Genomic DNA, 21,912 nt, shown 5'->3' with positions numbered 1-21,912 from the left:
GGATCACGAGGTCAGGAGATCGAGACCACGGTGAAACCCCGTCTCTACTAAAAAATACAAAAAATTAGCCGGGCGCGGTGGCGGGCGCCTGTAGTCCCAGCTACTCGGAGGCTGAGGCAGGAGAATGGCGTGAACCCGGGAGGCGGAGCTTGCAGTGAGCCGAGATTGCGCCACTGCACTCCAGCCCAGGCGACAGAGCGAGACTCTGTCTCAAAAAAAAAAAAAAAAAAAAAAAAAAAAAAAAAAAAAAAAAAAAAAAAAAAAAAGCTTAACCTATTAAAAAATAAAACAATTTATGCCAAACCTTTCATTTCCCAATGACAACGTTTAAAGACAGTATTTTAGGCCGCGCATCGTGGCTCATGCCTGTAATTCCAGCAGTTTGGGAGGCCGAGGCAGGCGGATCACTTGAGGTCAGGAGTTCAAGATCAGCCTGATCAACATGGTGAGAAACCCCGTCTCTAGTAAAAATACAAAAATTAGCCAGGTGTGGTGGTGCACACCTGTAATCCCAGCTACTCAGGAGGCTGAGGCAGGAGAATGGCTTGAACCTGGGAGGCGAAGGTTGCAGTGAGGCAAGATTGCACCACTGCACTCCAGCCTGGGTGACAGAGGGAGACTCTGTCTCAAAAAAAAAAAAAAAAAGACAGTATTTATTTAATTCCAGTTGTAAACCTTAATATAAAATTTACAGCAAAGTTTAAAGAAATAAAAGCACTTAAGTATAAATCATACTTATTCCTGCTCAAATATCAACTGTGACACACTAGTTAACCACACTATGATGTTCAGCTTTTTAATTTTCTCTCTCAAGTTTTAATGTGACTGAGAACTAACTGGCTTGATTTACTTAACGCAATCTCTAAAAGAGATGTCAAAACCTATAAAAAAAGACATTTATTTATTGTATTATATGGCTAAAGTGTTGATTCTGACTTAGATTTAACCTGTATTTATCATAGAACCATTCCAATTATACCTTTAGAGAGCTCTGCTTGCCAGAAATTAACTTGCTGAGATTTGGTTTCACATGGATATCCTCAGACATACAATCTAACAACATTTTCTCCAAAACCAAAGAAGAGATAAAAATAATCATTAACTGTTCACTGTACTTAAAATATTTGAAGTACATCTGGTCATAATTCTTTTCTAGGTTAAATGTCACTAAATCAAGAGAAAATTATTCACAATTTGGTTTTAACCCAGGACATCATATATTAATATTATAAATATTACGTATGTAATAAGAAAATATTGGCTGGGAATGGTGGTTCATTCCTGTAATCCCAATGCCTTGGGAAGTTCAAGGCAGGAGGATTGCTTGAGCCCAGGAGTTCAAGGTTCAAGGCTGCAATGAGCCATGACTGCACCCTGCACTCCAGCAGTCTGAGTGAAAGACACATTGTCTCAAAAAAAAAAAAAAAAGTTGCTCTGGAACTCTGGGGCAACAACAACTAAAAAAAAAAAAAAAGCCCCAAAATATCATGCCTTGTAAACAATATTATTTTAAATGAAAATTTCATTTGTGGGAACACAAAAGGCTATTTCACTGAAAACTCCTACTGCCAGGTCTTTTGTATAACCCCAGGGGAAAAAAAATCCTCCTTTAAAAAAAAAAATAACAGAAATGCCTGGATGATTCACTAATAACTTAAGAAATTCTGTGGCTTACTTACCCTGATATGTCAGAGTAGATTGCAGTATCTACAAAGTATGTTGGCAAGAGATGAAACATCAACAGTAAAATGGCCTTGCATCCTAACCCTTGTGTCAGCCACAGGTCAAGAACTGCAGGTACTGCTGCCCAGTATGTCCCCAGGAATGGCACTGCTCCAAGGATTGCTGCTAACGCTGAAAAAAGAGTAAAAGAAAAGCAACTTAACATCATCAGTAAAACACTAACAAAGCAAAAGAATCTAAGCAGTAGCTCCTCCTCCTCAACAATTTCCAACAAAACAAGTTAAATAAATACTCACAAACTCAAATATTAGGGAAATGATATGCCCTATCTAACTGAATTTTCTAGCTAAGGCTCAGTATCTTAAAATGTGATACTAAAAATCTTTCTAAGTGTGTGTCTTATTTATGGGTCTCTTCTTAAGCAGTAAAATTCGAGGGTTCTGTAGCTGTTACTCTTAATCAACAATTAATATATGGTCCTATAAATACACCTACAGAACATATGTCAAAACTTGTACTGAGTCCAAAGCCCAATCAGAAATTAGTTTCTAAACCTCAGCATAATAAAAATAAACAGAAAAAGTCCTGAGTTGAAGGACCCTGCTTCAAGGTCATTCCCTTCCAGAGCAGTATGTTCAAGCACTCGTCCTGCATCTGGCTTCTCTCCAAGTTAAGAGTAAAGCAGATGTAGCTTCTAGTCCCGGTCCTACCAGAAGCCAGGTATGTGACCTTGGAAAACTGGTCTCTCATCTATATGACAAGTCTGCCACCCCGCCTCACAGGGTGCTTGCGGGTCAGACGGTAGGTTTGTGGACATCACAGTAGGGAAGAACGTGAATGAACTCGAAAATGTAGAAGGAAGCACAGACAAATACGGAAAGGGGGGGATGTTGTAGAGGCAAATGTGGAAGGCAGAGATATTTAGGAAAACAAGCAGCCATAGAAATAAAGGAAGGAAAAGTAGAAGAACCACCACAACAGATCTTAAGAGGTATGGAGGCAGCTTATGTGCCCTCAGAAGCATTCATCTTGCCCTGGGATGTAATCCCTCATGGCCAAAGCTATTTTGACAACACATTGTTCCCTGCCAATCAGTTCAATTCAAACATTACTGAGAGCCAATTATTTCCTGGGTGTTATGCTAAGTGCTAGAACATTCATTCATTTAACAAACATGTAGGGCAACTGATACGGGTTTGGATCTGTGTCCCCACCAAAATCCCATGTCAAATTGTAATCCCCAGTGTTGGAGGTAAAACCTGGTAGGAGGTGATTGGATCATGGGGGGCAGATTTCACCCCTAGGTGCTGTTCTCATGATAGTGAGTGAGTGGGTTATCGTGAGATCTGGTTGTTTAAAACTGTGGGAGCACCTCTCCCCTCTCTTCCTCCTGCTCCGGCCATGTAAGACATGCCTGCTTCCCCCTCACTTTACACCACTATTATAAGTTTCCTCAGGCCTCCCCCAAAGCAGGAGCCACTATGCTTCCTTCCAGTACAGCCTGCAGAACTGTGAGCCAATTAAACCTCTTCTTTATAAATTACCTCATCTCAGATATTTCTTTATAGCAGTGAGAGAACAGACTAATACAGCAATTTTTTCTATGTGTTGGGTATAGTTCCAGCTGCTGAGGATACGGCAATAAACAAACACATTACAAATCATATTTCTGTTCCTAATGTGGACTAGATTCGATCTCAAGCCAAAAAATTTAGTTTTCTCAACTTGAGGAAGTAGACATTTCCTAGATATATGTAAAATGGCTTAACTTTCCTTAAATAGGGAACAGTGGAAGGTATAATATGGTTGTTACCTGATGGTATGAAGACAATATTGATGCCAAATATAGTATGAGTCAGCCAGGTGTACAATCCATAGAAGCCAGCCATTTTGAGGGAAGCATCAAACACCCCTCTGGAATGTCCAAAGATAAAAAGAAAGAGTAAATAAACACAGTGTCATATCGTGATTCAGAAAAATCACGTGGCCACTTGATTCCAAATCAAGTAATAGCTTCAGTTTTTCTGCTGGCCTGAGAATGCTGTTTTCATTTTATTTCAAAGAAACATAAACACCTTACTTTAAATACATTTACTAAGTTATTGTTTATGTAATATGAAACATGTTTTATTTGGAAATATGTTTACTAACTATTCCTTAAATTTCTGACGAAAAAAATAACTGAAACACCTTAAAATACCCTATTCTCTGAAATAATTCATCAACTTTTCACTCTGAAGCAGGTATTTCACCACCAAAACAAATGGAAAGAAAATTAAGTGTGAATAACATGTTTCCAAGAATACAGTTAAACTCTAAGAAACCCAGGCTATGGCCAGTCCTCCCCTTTTGGAAAGAGCCAACAAGGGATAGTGTAATTTGTATTTCACCATCTTTCTTTTCTTTAACAAAATCTTCCTGTTTCTTAAACTATGCAACTAAGCCTACAAAGTAACATCTCTTACAAATGCTATCAAAGAATGTAGGTCACTGGGAGAGAATTTGTGGAAAAAAAAATATTCCTAACTCCAAAGTAAAATCAGAGAGGAAAATATAAGAGAGATAAAAACAGACACATATATTTGGTGACTAATATAGGAATTCAATACATGAAAATCTGCAATGTCAGGTGCTCTGTGCTTTTCAGTTGGAAGATTAGTAAGGCAGCACTGTACGGAGGTGAAATAAGGAACTGTTCAGAGAGCACAAAGGCGGCAACCCGTAAGTAATCTCAAGGCAGCACAAAATCATAAAAACCTGGACTCTATGGGGCGGTGCAGAGGGGTGCAGGGAAAGCACCCTCATATGTTCACTACAAGAAAAGCTGTAGTTGAAAAAGAAGATGTTAGCGGCAAAGGTGACCTTGTACATGCAAAAGGAAACACCAAGCTTTTCTAAAGCATCTCAAGAGGTATACCGTTAGGAGCAAAGTGAAACCCTGTAATCTAGTGATTTAATCATTTAGTAGTATTCTGGGACATGGATCCAGGGGCAGAATGGCTCCCCAATTGTAAAACCTGCTTTGTCATCCTGACCAATGGCTTTCACTAGAGAATGTCTTAAAGGAGCCATATGACTCTGCAACAAGAACCCAGAATAAAGTGGTATCAAAAATACCAAAAGGAAGTGAAAAACCCCAAAGAAAATACCTAGGATCTGCTCAACAACTAAACAGAGAGGACAGAGCAAAAAGAAAACAACAGAGCTTCAGGTTTTAAACCTGAAGGGGAAAGAATAGCAGTGTCTCAAAGTCACGGAGAAGGCCAGAATGGAAGAGGCATGCAAGAAAAGGGGAGTTTGTTTAGTATGAGCAACAGGAACTCAAAAAGGATGATGAAAATACCCTAGAGGTAGCTGAAATAAGAGACAAGGCTTAACAGAAAATTCAGAACAAGACATCTGAGACATCCCAGAATAATTACAGAAGAGTATAGGACATCCTAAAAGGGCAAGTGGAGAGAAAATAGGGCAACAGGTTGTGTTTTCATAAAGGACCTAAAGACAAAGAAATACCAGCCAGAGAGGTAATGAAATCATTTCCGTAGTAGGAGGAAAATCACTAGAGTGCAGTATTCCCAGAGACCAAGGGAGAAGGTAGGTTTTGAAGGGCAGGGAATAATGACATAATTGACCACAGAGAAAAAGAAAGGAAAAAAGTATAGAATTTGTCTAGAACTAGGGAGGTCAATGAGGAAAAGATAGATCCTTTCTTTAACCTTATGTTATTTAAAAAATTTTAAGCCAAAAATAAGTTGACATCAAAGGTGCAACAGAATATTGCAACTCAATCATCCCTCTGGGTGGCAAGTAACCAAGGCTCAAACCAGTAAGGACCATGTGGAGAAGACAGCTGTCTTCTTTCTTTCACTGCTGAGAATACTGGTTGCTGGTAATGTTCTCAAGGCAACTTTTAAATACACTATATATTGTTTGCAGTTATTAAACATATTCATGTAACCTAGTGAGGGATGAAAAGACAATATATTCCCCTCTACCTCATTACTTGTGATCTGGCACACAAGTTTTATAAATAAAACAGCAGAGAAAAATCCTCTTACAATTTACCAGAAAATAGAATTTAACTCCCTCAAATTCCTAGCAACTTTTTCTTCTTTTTTATATCAGCTTTATTAAACTATGATTTACAAATAATAAAACCCATCAATTTTAAGCATTCAATTCAGTAATTTGCACAAATATATACATTCTATAACCATTACAATCAAGATGTAGAATATTTCCATCACCCCAAAAAATTCCCTCATGCCCTTCTATAGTCAAACCCTCCCTAAACTCTGGCCTCTGATGGCCACTAGATATGCTGTCACTATAATTCTGCCTTTTCTAGAATTTCATGTAAACACAACCATACATTATATAGCTTTGTATTAAATTGTGGCAGTATATCCATGGCACAATATTTAGCATCTGAATCATTTTGAGTGTGCAGCTCAATAGCGCTGAGTACATCCACGTTGTCGTGTAGCTTTTGGTGTTTCTTTCACCTAGCATAATGCTTTTGAGCTTCACCAACATTGTTGAGTATATCAATAGTTTGTTCCTTTTTATTACTGAGTAGTATTCCATTATGTAGATCTACTACAACTTGCTTATCCATTCACCAGTTGATGGGCATTTGAGGTGTTTCCAGTTTGAGGGTATTATGAATAATGCTGCTATGAACATTTGTGTACAAGTCTTTGTGGACATGTGCTTTCACTTCTCATCTGTAAATACCTAGGAGTGGAGATACTGGGTCATACGGTATCTATTTAACTTTATAACTAATACTAGCTTTAATCTCTCAATTCCGAAAAAACTGATAGTCCACAGACACCAACCCAGAAGCCAGTGCCTCCTACCTCACCGCATATCTCCTCAAGGTATGAGGTTAAACCTCACAGTTTTATGTGAGTGGATGCTGGCAGGAAGAACAATTCAACTCATGAAAAGCTAAATGACAATGCATCTGAAGCTCCTAGTAACTGACCTAGTGCACAGTAGATGCTCAATAAGCAGTGGCTATTAGTAGAAAATGTGGTGTGTGCACAAGGAAATACTATTCAGCCCCCGCAAAAGAAGGAAATCCTGTCATTTGCGACAATGTAGATGATCCTGGAGGACATTATGCTAAGTTAAATAAGCCAGGCACAGCACAGATAGACAAATACTACATGTGGAATCTAAGAGTTGAACTCATAGAAGTAGAGAGTAGGATGTGGTTGCCATCCTACAAATTTTTTTTTTTTTTTTTTTTTTTTCTTTTTGAGACTGGGTGTCAATCTGCCGCCCAGGCTGGAGTGCAGTGGTGCAATCTTGGCTCATTGCAAGCTCCACCTCCCGGGCTCAAGTGATCCTCCCACCTCAGCCTCCCAGGGCCTGAGAGATGGTCAAAGGGTACAAAGTTTCAGTTAGGATGAATAAGTTCAGTAGATCTATTGTACAGCATGGTGACTACAGTTAATAATAATTCACTGTATACTTGAAAACTGCTAAGAGTACCACTTAAATGTTCTCACAACAAAAATGGTATGTGAAGTAACGAATATATTAATTAGCTTGATTTAACCATTTCACAATGTAACATTTTATTACAAACTATAAATATATAGCATTTTTATTTGTTGCCTGGCTGGTTGCAGTAGCTCACACCTTTAATCCTAACACTGTCAGAGGCCGAAGCAGGTGGATCGCTTAAGCCCAGGAGTTCAAGACCAACCTGGGCAACAGGTAAAACCCCATCTCTACTATAACTACAAACAATCAGCCAGGCATAGTGCGTGCCATTAGTCATATGCCAGATGAAGTTTTTTATTTGACTTTGGGAGTAAATTATTCCTAGCAACCTCTGAATTTTAGTTTCCAAAGAACTCTGGAGATAAATGATAATTATATGCCCAGTATTATAGGTTATTTAACCTTACAATTTAAAATAACCAAACCAAAACTTTCTGGTATGCTACCTGCATGTGCACAGCGCATAACTGTACTTGGCATGTAGTAGGTTGTGTTAGTTTCCTGTTGCAGCTGTAATAAATTACCCTAAACTCAATTGGCTTAAAACATACTTTTTATCTTATAATTCAGAAGTCCTAAAACCTAGATGCCACATTCTTTTTGGAGGATTTAAGGGAGAATCTGTTTTCTCTTCTTTTTTAGTAGTTTTTTTTTTTAGGCTAGCCAAGTAAAGCAGTGAGAGTAGAGAGGGAACACAGCAATCTGTAACTGGTTGTGATCATTTAGCTGTAAATACGACCACACTTGGACTAGCCTTTTCCAGTTTTTAAAGGCTGCCTTCATTCCTTGGCTCATGGCCCCATCTTCTATCTTTCAGACCAGTAGTGTGGCATCCTCCAATCTCGCTCCATCTCTGAGCTCTGCTTCTGTCCACATGTCTCCTTCATTCTGACTCTCCTGCCTTTGTTTTCTAATAAATTTTTTTTATTGAGATGAAGCTCATATAACATAAATTCCATCATTTTAATGTATATAATTCAGTGGTTTTTAGTATGATCACAATTTGTGCAACTATCATCATTAATTCCAGAACTTCCTCCCTCTTATAGGACTTTTTTTTAACTTGTTTTTCTTCTTTCATTAAAAATAAATAAAGGTACCTAATGCTAAATGACAAGTTATATTGCTGCAAAACAACATGGCACATGGATACATATGTAACAAAACTGCACACTGTGCACATGTACCCTAAAACCTAAAGTATAATAATAAAAAATAAAAAAATAAAATAAAATAAATAAATAAATAAATAAAGGTATAGTTGACAATTTTTTTTTTTTTTTTTGAGACTGGGTGTCAATCTGTCACCCAGGCTGGAGTGCAGTGGTGCAATCTTGGCTCATTGCAACCTCCACCTCCCAGGCTCAAGTGATCCTCCCGCCTCAGCCTCCCAAGTAACTAGGACTACAGATGTACACACAACCACTGTTATGTGCTGTGCATATGCAAGTTTTGGTTCGGTTACTTTAAACAACCTATAATACTGAGCATATAATTATCACTCATCTCTAGGGTTCTTTGGAACCTAAAATTCAGAGATTGCTAGGAATAATTTACTCCCAAAGTCAAATAAAACCAGTTAGTCGACATTTTTCGGATACTCAATTTCAGTAAGCACTTCTCTGTCTTACTATCTATGAAAGACATTATGATACAGTTCATCAAATCTCTTGCAAAAATCACGACAGATGTGGACTTCTAGCTTTCCCTAAAGGTGACCGTGTATGACTTGTGCTGTGTGAATCCATGGTGCCAATGGTCATTACCCTTCCCTTTGTAACTGCTCACAACCATGTGGTCAAGCACCTACTGCAGAAATTGACAGAACACTTATATCAAGTTTACCAGTCTAGTATTTATGGACTATATAGGCTTTCTCCACCTTTATGTCTCAAAAAGTATCTGCCTTTTCTTGGTTTTCTGGGACCTTTTTCTTCAGTGATTCTTCAAAGATTATTGACAGTTGCTCTTTAATTTTACTCCAAGCTCTCTAGCACTCAGTAGTTGATGAGAATCAAATTCAAAGACTCTGGAGGTTCTTTTCCTCCCTCCTTTTGGTAGCTCAGGTGGACCTGATTTGGCTCAATGGAAGAAGAGACTGACACACCAGCCACTGTGCTGGAGGCACCGCTTTCTAACAAGGCCTATTCCCTACTCATAGTCTTAGAGATGTTCTCCTGTCCCATACTATATATAGACTATTACAGAGCAGGATTCCTGTCTATTGGAAGGTAGGCCATCCTGCATCCAATCCAGCTATGCCCCACCTAAGCATACCTCTCTGTGGAATAAAAGTTCCACGAGTTAGGTAGCATCAGCTTTTTCTCAGCTAGGATTTTCCCCTAATAAAGCCTATTGTATATTTATACCGTATGGCACTAAAGGTGTGAATATCCATGCCTCCTTTACACAACTATATATAATAATAACTCCTCTGCACCAGGAGCTTGAATTGACTTCAAATGATTGTTTACAATGTTAACTCTTCCTAACCAGCTCTTGATCTTCATCCTTTATAAACTCTAGGATGAAACTTACTTTTTCACATGTTTCCTGATACTTAACTTTAGCTCTCAACCCTCTCTTTTCTGACAAACCAGACTGTGCTTGCTACTTTTCTAAACTGAGTAAGAAAAAAATAACAAGACAATTCACGATTTAATCAGATGACCTGCTTTTACTGGAATGATATTTGAAGCAAGGAGTGGGATGGGGAGAATAACAAACCAGTCCAGAAGCTCTATAAATTCAGTGTACACAGGGCCTTAGACCACAGCTGAGTAGGAATTACCTGTCTAAGGAAGAAGAAAAATAATGAAGGAGGAGTGAAGAGTCCAAAGTGAATTTCTGCCTCCTCCACATTTCCTTACACTGGTACCACCCTTGTTTCTAAAGGACTGTCATTCCCCTTCCCAGTATTCTAGCCTCACTGCAATATGGCATGTCTCAAGCAGAAAGTGAGCTAGTGGGAGAGACCAGGCAGCCTTTAGAGACACAGTATATACAATAACCAGTGGGAAAAGTACTTGCCAGCTCCCTTGACTGCTCTCTACATATTTATGGGGTACATAATAATGTTTCAATACATATAATGTATAGTAATCAGATAGGGGTAATTGGCATATCCATCATCTTTATCATTTATCATTTCGGTTTTTTTTTTTTTTTTTTTGAGATAGAGTCTCACTCTGTCGCCCAGGCTGCAGTGCACTGGCATGATCACAGCTCACTGCAACCTCCACCACCTGGGTTCAAGCGATTCTCCTACCTCAGCCTCCTGAGTGGCTGGGACTACAGGCGCATGCCACCAAGCCCAGCTAATTTTTGTATTTTTAATGGAGACGGGGTTTCTCCATGTTGGCCAGGCTGGTCTTGAACTCCTGACCTTCGGTGATCTGCCCGCCTCGGCCTCCCAAAGTGCTGGGATTTGAGGCATGAGCCACCATACCTGGCCTCATTTCTTTTGTTGGGAGCATTCTGTATCTTCCTTCTAGCTACTTGAAACGATATAATTTATTGTAGAACTACAGTCATTCTACAGTGCTGTAGAACGTTAGAACTTATGCCTTCTAAGTAATTTTTGTATCCTTTAACAAATCTCTCTCTACCCACCCCTTCCCAGCCCCAACCTCCCTTGAGAGGTGACATCTTCCCTTTCTTGATTCATCTGCCCTGGAAACCCAGCTCCACAGGGTGTCATATAGCAACCTGGCTGACATTAGATTTCCAGCTTGAGGGGAACAGCCACACTGTGCATTAAGCCCTAGAGAGCTGCTGAAGGGGCACAGGGCATGAGCTGCTTACGTGGAATTCTTCCATTCTCACCCTCCAAAACAGTGGTGAAACACAGAAACATACAATGACAGCATCACATTAGATCATCTGGAGGCTATGGTAGTAGTAAATATTAATTCAATATTTTTATACAGTAATACATGGCTTTGTGTCCTTGACAATGCCTAGTGATTGTGGATGCTTACTCTAATGCTAACTAAAAAAATAACAAGGGCTGGTTTCAATTACATAGGCAAATAGTAAACCTGTATCTCAAAACTACTTCCATTATTAGCCCATTAAAGAATTTAGCAGTTTTCGAAGCATCACAATGAGAAAGTAAAAGAAACATTTTTAAGGTAATTTACCTTGGAAACTTAAGTTTATGAGATGAATCTTTCATCAGGTAGGTTAAGCATACCTTTACTGTCTTGATTATTATTTAAGAACTCCAGTTAATTTAATTTCCCCAAATATGCATAAGAGATTTCTGCTTCTCTATTCCAGTGTTGGGAAAGATTTCTTCAAATAAATGAAAATACATTTTCTTACAGCTTTACATTCTTCCTTATACATTTAAATATTGTTTATACTCTTAATGAGAATTTGTAATAAATATTTCATTTGCTCAAAGTAAAAAATGGAAACACTGATTTACTAAATGATCAATGCTGACTTTTTTTAATCCAAACACTTTTAATTCTCCAAAATTGGGAGGTACCAGTGGGAAGCATGTTCACTTTCCAAATGAGAATCGCATGGCATACACATTCTCTTATCTAATTCATGAGGACACCCACCCACTGGCACTGAAAAGCTGTAATCCCAGCAAGCAAGAGCCATACCCGTGTGCATGCACTCATGTGAAAATATCACACACACTAAATTGCATTGAGGCCGTGACAACATGCAACTTAGTAATGTGCAATATCTCCACCAGAGCAAGCAGAATGGGAGCATCAGGGAAGGGTGTGATGTATACATTCAGGAGACAACATGCTGCTAAAGAGAGGAAAATGGTCTGGGGATAAAGGATGCATGCCACTGACTCAAAACTTCATGAAATGAAAACCCAATTGCAAATGTATTCAACTGAGAAGAATACTTATTCAGAATCAAAATAATGAGTAAGGTTCAAAACTTCAATGAGATAGTGATCATAAAGCAGCCACATACTTCAGAAGGCAAAGCTTCACGAACAGACACTATCACTGTCTGGTCATGCAATTCACCCCCAATTTCAATTTCACTTTTGACTTATTCACAAATCATATAAATGAATGTAATGATTTACACTTAGCTGCAACATAGATGATGATTAATGACTGATGCTTATAAAAGTTGGTATCCCTGATATTTGTAGGCTAAACTGCACTTTGAGGACATTACAATATTTTCATAGTCATTTATAAATTATAAATCATAACCACTTATTTTTCCCTCAAAATCTTTTTCCAGGAAGAAACATACTGCCTCTTCAACACAAACCTTCAGGATGAAAAATCCAACAGGAGCTCTTAGAAAGAGAACTCACTACCATCTTCCCCACAGGAGAAAGGTCTTCTGAGGAATCTCTATAAAATCTGTACATTTTAAGTCTTGAATTTGAGCCAGTAAATAAACAGCCCTAGGAACTTAAACTGCAAAAAAAATCACCTTGAATTACAGCCTTAAAATTACACAACTTGATATAGCTTTGGTTAGAAAAATGTCTCAGGCCATAACCCGTTCTTTAGTCTGTACCATATTTATCAGACTCATAAAAATCTATCAATTCTGAGAACCATTAGATTATAGTTCTGGTACCAAAGGTTGCTAAAATTTTTTCTGTATTTAAAATAAGGTGATAATAAAACAAACGGTTTTTAAATCCCAGTATACTATGGAACCAAGACATGAGCTACTGTTATAATACATAATTAGTGTGTGCACTCCCAAGAAGGTAAGTCGAATCTAATTTGTAAAAGACCGATTTCCTCATATCCCTGTAGATGACAGCACTCTTTCTAAACTCAAATTCACTCCTAAGCCAAAGACCTGAATTTCTAAATGCCACCCTCTTATGTCCACAAATATAAGTCATGATCTTCCCTAACAAGCTCCTCTTGAAAGAAGGCATCATGGTGTAACAGAGTATGTGCTTTCAATCAGCTGAACCTAGGTGTGACAAACGGCTTTACTTACCACTGACTGGCAAACACCACATCTAAGAATTAAGTTTAAAACAAAAAAGGTGGCATATTTGGTATGAAAAAAAGTGACAGACATTTAGAGGATGGTCTGCTGTAAGAAAGAAAATTCAAAAGCTGTGATGTGAAAACAGAAACATTTTTCTAAGAATAAGAGTCAGTAACAATGAAGGTTACTTGAGGAAAATGGAAGCATCACCTTTCTTGAAGTTCTTTATGAACAAGGTAGATATTTTTCTGCAAAGCTTGGCTTAAGCCACACTGACGGAGAATTCCTACCAGTCTTTCATATGGCTGCTCCAATAGCTTTACCCTATTGGGAAGATGAAAGATTAGCTTTCCTTTTTGGTAGAGCATTTGCAAAAGCTTTTTTGAGTCAGAAAGATATCACTAGATAAACAAAAGATAATCTATTGCTAGAATTTTCATCATTTCATTTATGCAGTAAAGATGATAGTCAATGGTCATATAGGACTTTGGAGGGAAGCCATAGCTGGTACTTCCTTTGAAACAGCTTCACCCCAAATGCTGTTACACTGGATAATATATTCCCAAATCTGGAATCTTTATAGATGGCCCCTGTGTGGATACCTGAGGGCACTATACAGGGGTTAAGAGCATTTTTTTTTAATCCCACTTGACAGCCAATCACAGAAACAAGGTATTGGTGAAGACCTCACCCGGGCCTTGCCAGTAGGAAAAGGGGAGAGAACTTAGCAAAAATTCTACAGACATTGTATTTTAGGAGCATGCATCCTGTTTGAAGGTTTTCTAACAATCGAAGTGGGATTCTCTCTAGCTATTTACATGAACACAGTGAAAAAATATACCAAGATCAATCAGGTACAATTATCAAAGAAAAAAAAAAATCAAGATTTCTGTGGAAGACTAGTTCCAGACAATGGTATTTATTAAAAGTATGTGGAGACAGAAATGCCAGCCAAAGATTCGCTATTCAAGAGATGCTTAAGACCACCTGGTTAACAACATATTAGAAAAAGGAGCTCTAATGGACAATAGGAGGGTTTAATTTGAGATGTATTCATAAGAAGTAAAAATGTAGTTGAGTCTTGTTAATAAGGAATGATGACAGGGGTTAGAGGAGGGGCTGAGAGAGGCCTGCTCTGCAAAAGGGCCCTCCCTACCAGAAATGAAGAAGAGGAAAAGATAAAGGAAGCCAAGAGCCAACGACCTGGAAAGAGCTTATAGGGAGGAAAATTTGAAGAAGTTCATTCAGAAACAAAGCCTGTAAATACATGGATGCCAGAAGTCATAATGAAACAGTTTCTGGCCAGAACCTCCAGTGCATACAGAGCCTATAACTTAAGAGATAAACAACGATTCTGCATTTCCAGTATCCAACCTACTCCTTGCAGAGGGCACAGCTTGGCTGTAGGACAGAGGAGAAACAGGAAGTCCACCTACTCTCCTTCTGGAGCAAAGCTAGAACTCCTGACAGCAGAGGGTTCTGAAAGAAGTTGGAAATGGGGGTGGTGGAAGCGGGGGTTTTCTTAAGCAACTGACATGATGCTAAGAGCTAGTCTAAGATCCTGCTGATGGAAAGCTGATGGAGATAGACCATTATATCTTTGTAAATCACAGGTTTGAGAGAAGGTTATCAAAACTGCTTTGAATTGTTAAATTTTGTTTTGTTTTTGAGATAGGGTCTTACTCTGTTGCCTAGGCTGCAGTGCAGTGGTGTGACCAAGTTCACTGCAGCCTCCATCTTCCAGGCTCAAGCAATCCTACCACCTCAGCCTCTTAAGTAGCTGGGACTACAGCTTTCACACCACCATGCCTGGCTAATCTTTTTTATTTTTAGTAGAGACAAGGTGTCACTATGCTGCCCAGGTTGTGTCAAATTTCTGAGCTCGAGCAATCCTCCTGCCTCAGCCTCCCAAAGTGCTGGGATTACAAGTATGAGCCACCGCGCCCGGTCTGTTTTTTTGTTTTTTAAGAAACAGGGTCTTGGCCGGGCATGGTGGCTCATGCCTGTAATCCCAGTATTTTGGGAGGCCAAGGCAGGCAGATCACTTAAGGTTAGGAGTTTGAGACCAGCCTGGCCAACATGGTGAAACCTCGTCTCTACTAAAAATACAAAAATTAACCAGGTGTGGCGGTGCACGCCTGTAATCCCAGCTACTTGGGAGGCTGAGGGAGGAGAATCACTTGAACTCTGGAGGCAGAGACTGCACTGAGCCAAGATCACACCACTGCAATCCATCTCCAAAAAACAAAGAAACAGGATCTTGCTCTGTCACCAAGGCTGGAGCACAGTGGCATGATCACAGCTCACTGTAACCTCAAGTTCCTCAAGCGAGCCTCCACCCTCGGCCTCCCAAGTAACTGGGGTTACAGGTGCATGCCACCAAGCCCAGATAATTTTTTTAATTTTTTTATAGAGACAGGGTCTCACTATGTTGTCCAGGCTGGTCTCAGACTCCTGGCCTCAAGCAATCTTCCTGCCACAAGCAATCTCAATTGCTGGAATTACAGGCATGAGCCACTGTACCTGGCCTGAATCTTTTGCTTATTAACAACTGCACTGTTCATATTTATCCTCTCAAAATGAGATGAAAACCTTGAAGATACCAGAGTCCTTCACGAGTTTAGCACTGAATGTTATCAGGATGCTCATCACAAAAAACAGGCTTATCATGGAAAAAAAATTCTGGGAGAAATAAGAATAGCATAAACCTTATCCTTACCTGATAGCTTCTTCCACAGACTGGCCAATAATATTAGAAGAAGGACCTGGCTGAGATAGTGGAGTCAGGCTTATGACCCACTTCACTGGCTTGTAGTACTCATCACTGGAACTTAATAGATAAAATAGTGTGGTCAGGAAAATTATCTGCAAAACAAAGGAAAATATCTCCTAAAAAAATCGTATTTGGAAACTATAGGAAGACAGACGTCTGCAATTGCAAATGAAACCAGAAATATGCTTTAACAGGGAAGGAAATGTGATGTGTACTTATCTATGTGGACACACCAGAGAGAGTACAAAATTGAGAAGGGCTGTCCCGCTGTAGAACAGGATGGTCAAGAGTGTGGTGACAGTGGTGAACAGCAGGCTCACGTTCCGGCTCATAACGATCCACAGAGACTCCAAGATCTGAACAGGAAGGAAAGCTTGATAATCAGAAGCAATCCTCATGAAAAAAGTTTCTACAGCCATCTAGCGTGCTTTTAATACAGTGTTTTAGTACCATGAACTGAAAAGCTAAGAACTGAGGAGGATTATTTCAAATGAAAATTAAAAAAAAAAAAAAATCAACCAAAAACAGTTGTATAATCAATAGTAAAGAAAATAGTAAATCCACACTAAATAATATAGACAGCAATTAAAAACATTGCTGTTATAACATGGGAAAATATTTTACAATGAAATGCTAAATTTCAAAAACGGGATTAAAAAATTGTATATATAATTGGTGGGGCATGGTGGCTCATGCCTGTAATCCCAGCACTTTGGGAGGCTGAGGCAGGTGGATCACCTGAGTTCAGGAGTTCCAGACCAGCCTGACCAACATAGTAAAACCCTGTCTCTACTAAAAATACAAAATTAGCCAAGTGTGGTGTGGTGCATGCTTGTAATCCCAGCTACTTGGGAGGCTGAGGCAGGAGAATCTCTTGAACCTGGGAGGCAGGAGTTGCAGTGATTGCAGTGAGCTGAGACCCCACCATCGCACTCTAGCCTGGGCAGCAAGAGCCAAACTCTGTCCCCAAAAAAAAAAAAAGTATATACACACACACACACACACACACACACACACACATATATCATTGTAGATTATGTAAAAATCGCAAAGAAAAATATAGTCATGAATCACTTAATTATGGAGATATATTCTGAGAAATTTGTCATGAGGCAATTTCGTCCTGCAAACGTCATAGAGTGTACTGATACAAACCTAAATGGTAAAGCCTAGCACACATATAGGCTATAAGATACGACCTACTACTCCTAAACTACAAACCTTTGTAGCATGTTACTGTACTGAATACCAAAGGCAATCACAATACAGGTATTTGTATATCTAAACATCTAAAAGGTACAGTAAAAATACAGTATTATAATCTTATGGGACCATGACTGCATTATGTGGCCCATCATTAACAGAGACATTATTATGTGACACACGCCATGACTTTACCTCCTGGGGAATATGCTAGAGTACAACCTGTGGTTATATTTATCTTGTAGGATCCTAAGTGCAGGCCATGAAATTCCAGTATTTGCTTTACTGGCTGCCTAGCCCCCATCCTTGCCATTTCCAACTTAGAGCTATCTACAAATATAAAAAGCATCACCTCAATGACTTCATTAAATCACAAGAAAAGCAATCAACAGACAGGGACAAGAGCAGTGTTCTGAGGCCAAAAATCTTTCCTGAGACAGGCAATGACCAGTATATTGAGGTCTACTGAGTTCAGCTGATTTGTCACCTACACATTCACTAGAACCAGATATCACGAGGAAGGTTTCTTATACATGTTAAATATTAATAAAGGAGAGGTACAATATTTATAGCATACCTGCACATTTCATTTACTATCTCAAATCCCCTTATTATATTATCTGTTCTATTCTTCCCAAGTGGACTATCCTTCCTCTTAATGAAAAATACAAAAGCAAAATGACCAGAAAAACACCTCCCATTACCATTTCTAAAATGCTTCCATAGACCTCCCAACAATGCCGTGAACGAAGAAATGCAGATGATATTATCTCTATTTTACAGATACATAATTTGAAGCTCACAAATATTTAGAAAACTTGCCCAAAGGCACAAAGCTAGTAAGTGGAACTAGAGTTTACAGCTTAAATGTTGTGGGGCAGAACTCACAACATCTGATTTTTGTTTTGGTGCCCTTCCCAAAACAGCAGTTCTGGTTTTTGTCATATGTCCATCTGTTCTATGAAAAGTCCTCTCCATTCCTTTCCTACTTCAGATGTACCATTTATAAAGGCATATTTTGTTGCCCTCGGCATTTCTTGCAAACCTCAGCTCAGTTTCATAAGAGAACTCTGGCAGGCTGGTTTCATTTACAAAAACTCCTTACATAAAATCATGAAAATGCTTCACAATGCCTACAAAAATATGCAAGATTGACTATTTGACCTCGTGGGATAAAGAATAAATGAACAATGCCATCAGTTCCAAGAAACAAGCCGACAATGCCTTTACTTGTGATTTGACAAGCATTCTTTTTGCAGCTTCAGTCATTTTGGAATTTTTATTAAAAAAAAAAAAATTTAAATAGTTTCTGGGTTGCACTGAGAGAAAATACCTTGTGGTAATTCTTAAGAAATTAACTAAATACACTAATTTTAGACTGGTAGTCTCCAACAACAAAAAAGTAACCTTTCCTATTTGAAAGAAAAAAAGAAAGGGAATCAACTGGAGAAAACAGAGGAAGAAACATTTCTAGAATATTAACTGAATCCTTAAAGTAAAGTAGTTTTAATTTATATGCCAGGCTTAGAGAGGAGAAAATGGGTAAAGGCAGGCACAATAGCAAGGCCCATGAAACTCTGAAAACAAAATAGATTTATGGAGACAAAATATATCCCAACTCAGGCTGGTTGCAATGGCTCACACCTGTAATCCCAGCACTTTGGGAGGCCAAGGTGAGCAGATCAGTTGAAGCCAGGAGTTTGAGATCAGCCTGGCCAACATGGTGAAATCCCATGTCTACTAACAATACAAAAAAATTAGCTGAATGTGGTGGCGCATGCCTGTAATCCCAACTACTCAGGAGGCTGAGGCACAAAAATTTCTTGAACCCAGGAGGTGGAGGTTGCAGTGAGCTGAGATCTTGCCACTGCACTCCAGACTGGGTGACAATGCAAGACTTTGAGGGGGAAAAAAAAGGATCCTAACTCAGAAGTAGAAAACATGAGCCAGGTTTGGTATCAGTTTAATCAACAATAGCAATGTAAGTACTGGAGGAATGTCACAAAGAGTTCATTATGAAACACACAAAAAGCCCAAGAGACTTACTGAACCAACTAAGCAATGTGGTCATGAACGGTGGTCTCTACTGTGGATAAGAACTGACCAACAAGGCCTCACCATCTCCAATGGCTCTGCAGCCCATTACTCTTGAGTCCACCACTCACCAAACAACCTTTTGATTATTAATTTGGTTTCCCAGTACTCATTAAGAGCCACCAGCCCCACTTCTATGGAGCCAGTGAAGGAGATTCAAAGGCAATAGTTTAGAAAAACAAAGAAGGAAGAGGACATTGCAGGGATGCAGAGGTCTAAATAAGGGAAAATGTCTCTCCTGGCAGAACTGAGCCACCTCTGTCTGCCTCAGAGACTTGGGAGGGAGCCTGGAGACGATGGACCACATGAGCTCTGCTATCTTTCTCTAGTTCCAATCTTTCTTATCTATAAAGGAAGGGACATGAGTCATGTGACCTCAAAACGCCATTTCAACTCAGCCACTGTATTTCTAAATACAACAATAATTATTGGCTGGGCACGGTGGCTCATGCCTGTAATCCCAGCACTTTGGGAGGCCGAGGTGAAAGAAGAGCTTGAGCTCAGGAGTTCAAGACCAGCCTGTGCAACACAGCAAGACCCCATCTCTGCAAAAAATTTAAAAATCAGCTGGGTGTGGTGGTGTATGCCTGTAGTCCAAGCTACTCAGGAGGAAGGAGGAGGAGGATGAAGCGGGAGGATGGCTTGAGCCTAGGAGGTCGAGGATGCAGTAAGCCACAGTCAAACTACTGCACTACAGCCTAATGTGCTTCTCTTAATTAGTTTGAGGACCTAACACCATACTAAATTCTAAGGTAGTGATATATGAGATTCCTTCTACCTCCAAAAACTTACAATCTAGTCCAGAGGATTGGGTATAAACACTAAAGTGTCAAAAATTGAAAAAGAAGGTAAAATATGTTGAGGTATCAAAAGGGCGAAAACAATAAATTCAAAAGGAGTCTGAATGTAGAGAAACCTCAATGTGTTCTGAAATACACTGGGAAGATTTCATGAACGAGACTGGCCCTAAGCCACCTATTTACAACAATATCCAAAAAAAAAAAAAAAAAAAACTGACAAAGCAAATAAAAATATGAAGGTATGAGACTAAGAAATGTTGAGTTCTCTAGAGGATGAAATACAGTTTGAAAGATAATACAACATTATATAAAAAGTCTGGCCTCTGGAGCCAAGGAAAGATGAACTGAATTTGAGTATCAACTGTTATTTACCATGCTAACTATTTAACACCTCTGAGCCTGTTTTTTTGTTATTAAAATGAAGGCAACTATACTACTTTTGCAGAATCACTGGGAGAATTAAACTGGAAATTAGTAAGCACCTAGCACAATATTTGACACAAAATATTTCATACAAAAACTACTAAATAATCATCTGTTCCCTGAACTGTCCATTACTCAATATTTAAATGTGTTTAGGGATATAGAAATTGTACTTTTCTTTTTGAGGGACTACATGGCAAAACTGTTATTTTAGTTTCAAAAACTGCCTCTTCTCTTTCCATAAGAATTTATAAAATTTAATCATGTTTATCATCTATCTTAATATGATTCAACACTGTCACTTCATCAATAACAGATGCTTTTAAGTTCAACGACTACAGTCACAAAACGAAACAAAACAAAACAAAAAGGGATTCAATAACTTAGTTAACACACCTGAATTTTTGGGGAAAGCAAACATTCAAAGGTATTATTAGATGATACACTATTTGTGTATGCATTGGCATTAAAGAGCCAACTGGAAGGTCCAGGATACTGGATGGAACCTGCTGACTAATGGGCTTTTCTACAGGACCTTCCAGCTGCTTTTAGTGTTGCACTCTTAAAAAGGAACACACTGCCAAGGATCACCAGACAGGTGACAAAAGAGAAAGCAAAACAAACTTTAAAGAAACTCAGAGCAAAGAGAGAGCAGAAGTCATTTTAAATATTTTATTAGTAATATTCTCAAATAAAAAAGGATGGTTCAGAATAAAGAGCTGTTGGATATTACAAGTATGATAGCAGAAATGAAAATTTCAACCACGGTTTCTTTTTTTCCTTTTTTTTTTTTTTTTTTTTTTAAGATGGAGTTTCACTCTTGTTACCCAGGCTGGAGCTCAATGGTGCAATCTCAGCTCACCGCACCCTCTGCCCCCCAGATTCAAGCGATTCTCCTGCCTCAGCCTCCCGAGCAGCTGGGATTACAGACATGTGCCACCATGCCCAGCTAATTTTGTATTTTTAGTAGAGACAGGGTTTCTCCATGTTGGTTAAGCTGATCTCAAACTCCCAACCTCACGTGATCCACCCGCCTTGGCCTCCCAAAGTGCTGGGATTACAGGCATGAGCCACCACGCCTGGCCTCAATCACTGTTTCAAAGGCAAGTTGAAGCTATTTCTCAGGGGAAAAAGAAAACAAAGAGACAGAAAACAGAAAAGAGGCTTTCAAAATTAAGGAATCCATGTTAAAGGCCCAATATCTGATTAACAGCACTTCATCTTCCACATTAAGAAGCCAAAAGATAACATCTAAAACTGCAAAACAAAGAAAGAGTAGCATAAACATTATTTTAGAAATTCAGAGGTAAATACCTAGGGAAAGCTAAAAGAATTGACAGTTGTTTGTAAAGAAAAGATGGGAAACTGGGAGGCATACAGCAGGGTACTGCTGTTTATTAAAATCTTTCAGAGATGCTGCCTTTTCAGTTATGGTCATGTATTACTTTGATAAAAATTAAATTTAGG

The 21,912-nt window shown here is 38.9% G+C and overlaps 1 protein-coding gene across 7 annotated transcripts in view; it reads right to left on the bottom strand.

Moving 5' to 3' along the window:
* The window catches only part of TMEM245 (transmembrane protein 245), a 104,380-nt gene that overhangs the window by 18,124 nt on the left and 64,344 nt on the right, over positions 1-21,912 (bottom strand). For all 7 annotated transcript variants that reach the window (XM_055271563.2, XM_063636146.1, XM_055271562.2 and 4 more), the window contains 4 exons: positions 16,159-16,281; positions 15,872-16,017; positions 3,497-3,597; positions 1,680-1,854 (listed from right to left, as the gene is read on the bottom strand). In XM_055271563.2, the coding sequence (XP_055127538.1) occupies positions 1,680-1,854; positions 3,497-3,597; positions 15,872-16,017; positions 16,159-16,281 (545 nt within the window). The remainder of the gene's footprint in view (positions 1-1,679; positions 1,855-3,496; positions 3,598-15,871; positions 16,018-16,158; positions 16,282-21,912) is intronic.

The sequence above is a fragment of the Symphalangus syndactylus genome, chromosome 3, assembly GCF_028878055.3.
Source record: "Symphalangus syndactylus isolate Jambi chromosome 3, NHGRI_mSymSyn1-v2.1_pri, whole genome shotgun sequence".
In the NCBI taxonomy this organism is placed as follows: domain Eukaryota; kingdom Metazoa; phylum Chordata; class Mammalia; order Primates; family Hylobatidae; genus Symphalangus; species Symphalangus syndactylus.
The sequence above is the reverse complement of the archived record's forward strand: the minus strand, read 5'-3'. Positions and strand labels throughout refer to the sequence as shown.